This window comes from Sinocyclocheilus grahami, unplaced genomic scaffold (genome assembly GCF_001515645.1).
Source record: "Sinocyclocheilus grahami isolate Dianchi unplaced genomic scaffold, SAMN03320097.WGS_v1.1 scaffold3.1, whole genome shotgun sequence".
Lineage (NCBI taxonomy): Eukaryota > Metazoa > Chordata > Actinopteri > Cypriniformes > Cyprinidae > Sinocyclocheilus > Sinocyclocheilus grahami.
Genome location: NW_015505182.1, coordinates 3751870 through 3761444, shown reverse-complemented (window position 1 = coordinate 3761444; position 9575 = coordinate 3751870). Strand labels below are relative to the sequence as shown.

General features: G+C 39.5%; 1 protein-coding gene across 2 annotated transcripts in view; it reads left to right on the top strand.

The window, feature by feature from the left end:
• The first annotated feature begins 642 nt into the window (after positions 1 to 642).
• The window catches only part of LOC107569000 (rho guanine nucleotide exchange factor 10-like protein), a 35443-nt gene continuing 26510 nt past the window's right edge, over positions 643 to 9575 (top strand). For both annotated transcript variants that reach the window (XM_016255096.1, XM_016255030.1), the window contains exons 1-2: positions 643 to 758; positions 8186 to 8272. In XM_016255096.1, coding sequence (XP_016110582.1) covers positions 723 to 758; positions 8186 to 8272 — 123 coding nt within the window. In that variant the 5' untranslated portion in view covers positions 643 to 722. The remainder of the gene's footprint in view (positions 759 to 8185; positions 8273 to 9575) is intronic.

Genomic DNA, 9575 nt, shown 5'->3' with positions numbered 1-9575 from the left:
ACTAATTGGCCCTTAAGTCTCCCGCTCTGACTTGTGCGTTGATATGGCTATGGTACATCGGCCTTCAAACCGTGCCGCGTACCTTTCACACTGTGAAAACAAATGAGCCGTGTCCAATCTGACTGCATTTGTTTGTAGCCTATTTTCGTGGTACTGGGGCTAATTTTGAGTTGATGTGCTCACAAAGACACAGGGGACCAGAAAAACATGACATTTTTATGCGAGAGTAAGATGGCCGTGATAGGTAATTACTGAATTGCTTTAATAGAGAACGGTTGCTGGCAGGCAAGTATTGTGCTTGGCAATTGTAAACACCTGTCAAAGTGGCTGTGAGGGAAGACCTAGGTGGCCCACGCCTCCAGAATTTAGACTTCATTAATTGAAACCTGGAGGTTGCTGCTTCACATGCTGAGACCGACACCTGCTGCAGGAATGAGACTTTCGAAGGCTCATTAGTCTGCTATACTGAAAATATCTTCAGAGAGTGCTCACCAGGAGCCTCAAACATCTTAAGTACTACCATACTTCAGTTTGTATAATTAGATATACATATGAGATGTGATGTCACTCTGCATGATCTGCTAGGGTAGGAGAATGAATAATAAACTAACCCAAATATAACCTAATCTTTTGCAGGAGACGAAAACACACCGGGTTGGTTCCCTGCAGAAGATGATGGGAAGACAAAAGCTCCGTTTTGGTGTCCACTGCTGGCCTGTCGCATGCCTGCCTTCACTTCCAAAAGCCAGGAATGTAAGGTGAGAGACTTCCAGTTTGAGGTCCAAAGGCTAATCAGAAACTTTCCTTGAGCAGAAAGAAGTTTATAGTTGATTTCCCAAAGACAAAGTGCTTTTAGAAACTGTTGTATACCATGCAATCATTTTTTTAGCTAGGAAATTAAAGTCTCACAGAAGCAACCTCCACAGACAGAGTCTGACCAAAGGATGATCTTACAGGAACATTGCCAGGATTGTGGAATTACAAGGTGACATGGAAGCTTTCCAGTCACACTAGTAGGAGAGCGAGGTTGTGGATCAATAGGAGCTGTTAAGAGCAGCAAGCTCCTCATATATCAAATGGTGGACTCGGGTAAGAGACAGACTAAAATGGCTTCAGAGTCAGTCAAAAAGGAATGAAATCAATTTTACTCTCTGGAAGATGATATTTCGGGCTAGATTTTAAGACCTAACAAAGTTAGATGACTTACCCCTGAATGGTGAATCTAGGTGCCATGTGAGGGTGTTATAAAATGATCATGCAATTACGTTAATGACTGTGGGACACTCGAGAATAAATCAATCAGGCTGCATTAAATTAAGCTCATTGCAACCCAATAGATGGGAAGTAAAGGCTGTTGGTGAAATGGCTTGATCATGCGTTTTGTGCAACAGCTTGGAGCTCTGAAAAACAGATCAACGGTATACTTTTTCCACATCATTGCTTTCCACACCTGCTCAGAAGGTTTTTTTTGTTTTTTTTTAATTGTGTTAAGCTTTCTCTTGGCTCAAACTCTATAGGGTGCCATTGCTTTGTGAAAACCTGCTGCAGTGTGTATTTGGTCTGGTTATGGATGGGTGGCTTGTGCATCTGTCTTGTTGATAAAAAAAGATGAGATGGGTTTAAAGTGAGTGACTTTAAGTCCTCCTGGCAGAGACGTCTTCTGTCTTACTGTCAGCATATATCCAGCCTTGCTCCACAACTGCCGCTACCACTGGGCAGCAAGCTGGCCATTGCCAAGGCCTCCAAAACATCTTACTTTTAGGTTATGGCAGCTGATGCGCTTGGCAGGACATTCATTGGTGCCGAGATTGGAAGGGGGGGCACTTAAAGACCAAGATCAAAAGAGAAAAGCCGTTGGGGAACTTGCTCGTCTCCAATAATAAAATAGAAGTTCTGTAGCATCACCATGAACAACTGATCTGCACACACACAGTTCTGCCATTTTTGTAAAAGCCTGGTGGATGGACTTGTTAGGCGGAGGAGATAACCGTTATCAGGTCTTTCAATTCTGACACGGATCAGTTGGGGCCTCTCTGTCCCACCCCTAACCAGTCCACCAGGCAATATCTGACCCATTTCTAAGCCTCGCAAAAATCCTGTAATACTGCACAAACCGGCACTTATTGTTCCTGAAATGCAATACTAAGTAAAGGGCTGTTCTGTTCAAATGCATACACTTATATTTATCGAGGCCTAACCTGTATTATAAGGTAAAATTTTCCTTGTTTGATCTCCATCCGTCAAATTATGTCATCTTAGCCAGTCAGATTATATATCTGTCCTCATGCTTGCATCCTTCAGCTCTCCATTCTGTTTTTTCATTCGGATAGTTAAGAGATATCGAGGTCATGAAAAGGGTGGAATGGGATTGGCAAGCAACACAAGCCAGATTCGAGCTTGCATTCAGGCTAGCATGTGCTCTAACTGTAAAGTTCAGTAACTTGCAGAATTGTGCATTCCTGGAGATTTGGAGTTTGGTTTTATCACGTTTTCCAACAAGGTAGCGTTCATGTGGATAATACAGAAGCCTTAACGTGCTAAAAACCCTCCACTAAAAAATCTACTTCAGCTGTAAAAGCTGTATGCTAGAAGTACCGAGAAGTATAAAGATGTCTCGTGGGATGAGAAAGAAACAAAATCTGTTTCCCAACGAAGCATTAGGTTGGAGAGAAGATGGCTCTTATTTGAGAGTGTTTTTATAATACCGTGGAGATTCCATACCGGGTGCTTTGAAGTATGGGAAGACAAGCTGGAAAAAGGATTTTTTGAATGTGTCCGGTTTGGATGTTTTTCTTTTTGGGATTAACATAAGGGGGGGAAAAAAGAAGAAATGTTTTATGAATCTCTTTCATAGTACTAAAAACCCATGTCATGGTTCTGTCCAATGAAGTGTACTTACTAGAATCTAGGGCCTTCTCTAGCTTATTGTTGTGGATATGTGCCCAGTATACTTAACTTAGTTTGAAGTTTTTTGCAGTTTAAAAGCTGTTTTTGTCACTCATGGTTGTGTTTTGATTGTCAATAGCCACTTGGGTTTTTAAAAAGCAGCTTTCGGGCCTCAAGAAATAAGCTTAACGCATCACTGATCTTAAGCACAAACCATCATTGGTTTGTTTGCATGTAGATTTTTCCAATTTGCTGGCTATGTGTTGTGCCTGTAAAGTGTAGAGTACAAGAGTTGCAAACAGTTTGTAAGGGGTTTTTGTATCCTTTTGTGTTATTTTAAAAGCATCGTCATGGAAAGTTCAATTATAATCAATTTACATCATCATAATTGCAACAGTGCATTCTTCCACAGTAAATTTTCCTGTTGATTCAATGCAGATGTATGGATGCAAAGAAAATCTGTACTTTTTTGTAACTTACAATAGTGTATTATGAAAATATATTCTATATTATGTATATATTATTTATTCTTTTTTTATATTGTATAAATGGGAAAACCAATGGGAAAATTCAGTTGCCACTGTGGTTGATGGGGAAAAAAGTGAATTTCCCACTTGGGTTGCATCCTACAGATGATGTTTGATATCCTATATATAGAGTTTTGCTTGTTTTACAGTAAGTTCTGACATGGTCTGGATGTACTGGTTTTGTTTCCTGTCTACGTTCCATCAGTACTGCTAGTGTACGGTTACTTGAGAGTGAACCAATTGTAGTCCATAACTAATATGATGGCTGCAGAACTCAATGATTGACTGTTGACTGCTGACGAGATGGCACTATGACATCTCTTGCTATAGTGAATGTGTGGATGGGGTCTATTTATAGCACCGTTTGGAGAGCGACTGATATATGACACCAATGACTTGAAGCTGTTACAGCAGAAAGAGGAAGAAAAAAAGATAAAACTTACATCTCAAGCTGATGCTCAACACATGAGACCAAGACAGAAAGCACATGAAATATAGATCAGAAATGTCTTGGAGAAAGGTGCCCTTCCCCTTACATGTCAGCCCTCTGTTGATTCTACTTTTTTCTCCTTTGTTTTTTGTCAGCATGGATTTTTTCCCTGTAAAATCAGACAAGGTTATGCCTTCCGCAATCTTTTCTGTGCATATATGAGGCTTGTTTTTTCCCCTCTCTGCTTCCTTTCGATCCCTCTGTGAGTTCTGCATTTCATCTTCCTCCTCGTCTGTGAAGAACAGACGCCACAGCATGGATTAAAAGCTTTTTCCTTCACATCTCTGCTGGACTGCTGTGACACTTTTTCTCCTATGCTGCAATATATCCTGCAAGCAAATACAAACACATATACAGTACATTGAGCTGCATTTTAAAACCCCCAACCAGACTTACAGCTAAATCCAGGAGGCTTCATCGAGGCTTTGCTATTAATTGCTGATAGTTTAACCTCATCATCTGCCCCTTCATCTCCAAGGATCAGTGTAATTAATTAAGAGCCCTTTTGTTTTTTTTTACTCAAATAGCTTTGCCCTAATCTGTCACTTTTTCATCTGCAGAGTTCAAGCAGGGAGAATGCATTGGGCCCTCAACGCATTTGGATTATGTTTGACAGGAAGTGTAAATCTGATTTCCTTTTCTCTGTCAAGATCACAGAGGACCTGTCACAAATGATGATATAAACTCGCTGTCTCGGTCAAGGCTGCAAATCGTTGCACTCAGCGGAAGCTCCCGAGATACAACTGGAGCTTGTCACTGTCCATTGCGAAGTTTGGTGACAGGATGCAACAAAAAGTCTCAAAATCCTTTGTTCTGAGGGTGACTTTGTTCATGTCTGGTGTTTAACAGTGCAGCTTTCAAAAGTAACGAGTGTCGCTCTTGACAGGAATAATATTTTGAACAGGCAACAGAGCATTTCCAGCAGAAGAAACTGAAATTTAAAGATTTAATTCACCCAAAAATTAATTCTGTCAGTTTCATGACTTCATGTTGTTCCAAACCTGTACGACTTAATTTCTTCTGTAGAACACAAATATCTGAAGAATATTTTGAATGGTGAAAGTCAATGGGGTACAGAACAACACTGGACCATGTTGACATTCATTGTATGGACAAAAACCACTGAGACATTTTTCAAAAATCATCAAATCTGTTTGTTTACAGGACATGCAAGAACTAGTGACTTCATGTCAACGCTTCCTGTGATATACTTTCAGTGGAATATAGGAACGTTTTGAGAGCAATAGTTTAATGAGAGGAAACAAAACAGCCTCAATCTTGGAGTTAATCTGGTATTCGTATTTCTTTGAATTGCCTTTTCTCTGCTAATTGTGCTGTCAGTCTTCTTCAACCGATCAGCCCACATGGGCCATTGCAAATTAAACAGCGGTCGCACATCAACATTAAATCGCTTTGCATGCTCGCTGCAGTGTAAACTTGGCCTCCGCTGGGAACCCGAAGCGACCTGGATCATTGTGTCTTCTGCTTAAATGTGGTTCATTAGCATTCCACCGCCATTAATGTGGATTCGTCTCCACCTTACCTGTCCCCCAAGGCTGATAAGGCGAAGTATGCTGCAATTGAAAGTGAAGCAGGAGATTTGGTTATCTAACGTTACCACTCCTTTGTCAGCACCTGATTAGTAGCTGTTTCTTGTAATTATTATGATCATTCAGAGAATTTTAAGCAGTTTTTCTGGGGGCACAGCTGTGCAGGATAAAAGGGTGTTTAAAAGTGGAGCTTAAAGCCTGGGATACATTCCTTGAGCCAGCATGGCAGCTTGGTGACAGTGCCTGCCGCTCAGCGCAGTAGGGATTTGAGGACCGTTTGTCCTTTTTGTTCTGTGTTCCATGTCATCTGATCAAGGGGATTGAAGATACCCTCCCGTCACACCCCTCTGTGATCCCTTGCAATGGCATCCTCCAATTAGATCCCGAGGGTTGGCGGAGATTGTGGTGGCTCACCACTTTTCCCCGTGCACGCGTTCCGCTTGGTAGAGAGAGAAAGTCAGAGATAGATATGGAGACAGAGAGATTCAGAGACTTTATATTCAACAGTCAACTCTTGGCTTCTACTTGTATTTTAAAACCCATTATTTGCAGGACAGTCCATCGCTTTCATCTCAACGACTCGCACCGTGTCAGAGAAGTTGTGCCAAGGGGGATGAAGAGACATGTTGGATTCTCATCGCATTAGCTGGATGCATCACAAAGTGCAGAGTGACTGAGCAGAACATGAGGGAAATATCAATGCCCACATGAATATGAATGTTGTTTAGTGATGTCCTGCCAATGTCAGATGGTACTGTGGTACACTGATATGCTAAATGACTCACAATGCTATCCTGCCTAGCATTGATGTGAAATTGTCATCAGTTGTCACCAGAACCAGAGCATCTTGGTTAAAAGCACACAAGTTAAAAGACTAGTTCACCCACAAATTGATAAATTTGATAATTGATAACGATAGTTTTACTCACCCTCATGTTGTTCCAATCCAGAATACATTTCTTTTTATGTAGAATTTTGAAAATTCCATACATAAAAAGAAGCATTCAGGATGGGCCGGATTAAGTCAGTTTTCAGAAGCAGTATATTACCTCTGCAGTCGGACAGGAGTCATGCCAGGTGCCGTTCGAGAACCCAGAATAAATGTGTTGCTGGGGAATCATGTAGCATGTGTCTTAGACTCCTAGGGACTGCTGCTGAAGCAGATATTCAGGCAAATGCACTTGCTATTCATTGGAGAATGAACAAAGACAAAGCAATCTCCACCTGTGAAGATTGCCTGTGCTCCTCACTGAGCAACAGTGTTCTCAAGTGACTCAGAAAGCCTCAGTCTGTCCCTTCCCTCCACTAGCCGATCTCTGCTGCCCGCAGGCTGCCATATGTGCTCCTGCCATGACTGGCATTTAATTACAAATTAGACATTTTTGTCACCGCAGATGGATGAATGCTTTAAAAATGGGATACATGGTAGATATGCAAGAGGAAATAAAACTCTGCGTGCTAATGAAAAAAGAAGGGAGTGGTTCGGAGAAAGGAGAGGCAGAGCTCTCGGCTGATTGAAATTGTCATTTTGCCAACATTATTTTGGACCTGTTTATGTTTGCACTTTGAAAAAGTGGGGAAAATGGGAAACAACTGCTGGAAATAGCTAGCGGTTGATGCCCAGTTTCCACTGGGGGCAACATGAAAGATATTCAATTCTCATAGATAACAAACTCTCCTCTCTTTCCCTAATTAAATTAGATGTGCTTTCTGCCATCTCTCCCAGCCTTCTTTCTCACATTAAATATAAACATTCCCAAACAGCGGCTGTTTGTGGTCTGTTAATATGGCGTGATATCACGCAACATTATGGTCGCCGTAAATATGCCACCCACCACTTGAAGTGAGCCACATTGCTACATTGTAATCAGAGAATCATTTTCCTAATCAGTATTTTTGTCTGGTTTTCCTGTCTGCTAAAATATATCTGCTAAACATCCTTAAAATAAGTTTCAAATGTTTTCAATGCTTAATTTTTTCAAAGATTTAATTTATACCCTAGTAAAAAAGTAATATATTTAAAATACATTTATTTCATACTAAAGTATACTGTAGTTAAAATCTACTAACATGTTTACTGACATATTGCTCGAGACTTACTGATATAAAAAATTATAATGAAACTTTGTTTGGAGTACTACTTGTGCACAATGCACATTTTGTAATATTAAGCCTAAAATGTGATTTAATGTCACTATTGATGAAGATCGTATGATCTTTGAATAATATCAGTCTTTAAATGCAAGATATTTAAAGTTTACCTGAAGTATACTTGCAATAGTTCCACTTTAGCATAATCAAAAATACTTCAGTATATCTTTAGTTGGACTTCAGCACTACCTTCGCACAATTAAATTGTTAGTTGTTCCAATTTAACAGACTTTAGTATACCAAAAGTACAATTGCGGGGTATTTTTATTAAGTGAATAAATATGTCAATGTATTTGTAGTATACTTGGCACAAAATACATGTATTTCAAATACATTTTAGTATATTTTATTCTTCACTATTTACACATACAAAGTGACTTGCAATGCACTCAAGCTAAACAACTCCCTGAGAGTCGAAACCTATGACCTTGGCGTTATTTGAACCATGTTTGAGCTATAGCAACAAATTCAGTTGTTTTAAAAATGCTGATTCTGGTTAATTTTTCATTTTTCATAATTGCATTAAATTAACATGTTCTCAGGTGTATAAGATTTAAAAAATGTTCTTTTATTTTTCATAGCTGGAGGCTGCGCTTCACAATCCTGTTCAATGTGCTTTACTTGGTTTCTCAGCGGCGAGTACTTCACTTCCTCAAGGCTACCTCTGGGTAAGTAGAAACAGAAGCACATAAAATATACATATTATCATACGCACACAGAGTGAAACGGTGACATCAGAGATCGAAGAGACTTTAATTATTATTCCTCACCATTAAATCCCATTTATGCAAAATGCTGATTCTGGTTAATTTTTCATTTTTCATTTTTCATAATTGCATTAAATTAACATGTTCTCAGGTCTATAAGATTTAAAAAATGTTCTTTTATTTTTCATAGCTGGAGGCTGCGCTTCACAATCCTGTTCAATGTGCTTTACTTGGTTTCTCAGCGGCGAGTACTTCACTTCCTCAAGGCTACCTCTGGGTAAGTAGAAACAGAAGCACATAAAATATACATATTATCATACGCACACAGAGTGAAACGGTGACATCAGAGATCGAAGAGACTTTAATTATTATTCCTCACCATTAAATCCCATTTATGCAAAACGGGTCTTAATTCCGAACATTGTTTAAAACTGGCAAGCATTAATTTACCATTAAGTTATGGTGGACGTAACCTGTATTCTGCAAATACCTTTTCTCTGCAAAATAAAACAGGTTTTCATAACAAGCCCTGTGAAATCACCTTTAAAAGTTTCACACAGTAGTCTCATTCTCCTCCCTCCTCTGGTGCAATGGGCAATTTATCACATAATCCCCCAAAGCAGGGGGATAAATCCAATTCGAGCCTTGGTTGGACACAAAAGGACGCCCTTGCCTGTGTCTTTGAGTTAATTGTTTTTGTGGGTATTCTAAAGAGCACTGAGGGTGGACTTGGTTGGATTTAAAAGATACAAGGAGACATTCAGTAGGAAATTATATCTGGCCGGATTAGGACCTCATTTTGGTGCCAAAAATTCTTAGCATTGCATATCCAAAATATAATTTTCTCGACATCTGATCCTAAATCTAAATCTCACTCGGCAGCTTAAATCGTAGGGGTCACTTTAAAAAAAAATCTCAGTGCATCCATTTAGTCTCAGTGGTGCTGCCGGTGTTTCTCATTAAATGTGTTAAAATGTGCTATCATGTAGTATTCGTAAACTTATTTTCTGTGCTTCGGAGCTGTGTTTTGCATTTCTGCCTCTTTTTCAGATATATAACTGCATGTAGGCTTGGTCTACTGCATCCAATAAGATGAAATGCAGTCAAACAGGCATGGTAATGGTTTTGGGGAAGAAATAGTCATTTGATTTAACAAAGTTAAAACTGAAAAATACACTCAGATGTTTATTTAAGGCATTTATTAGCAAGTAAACTAGTGTTACTGCTTCGCTTTGTTGAGTTGTGGCTGTGAAATAATCATTAT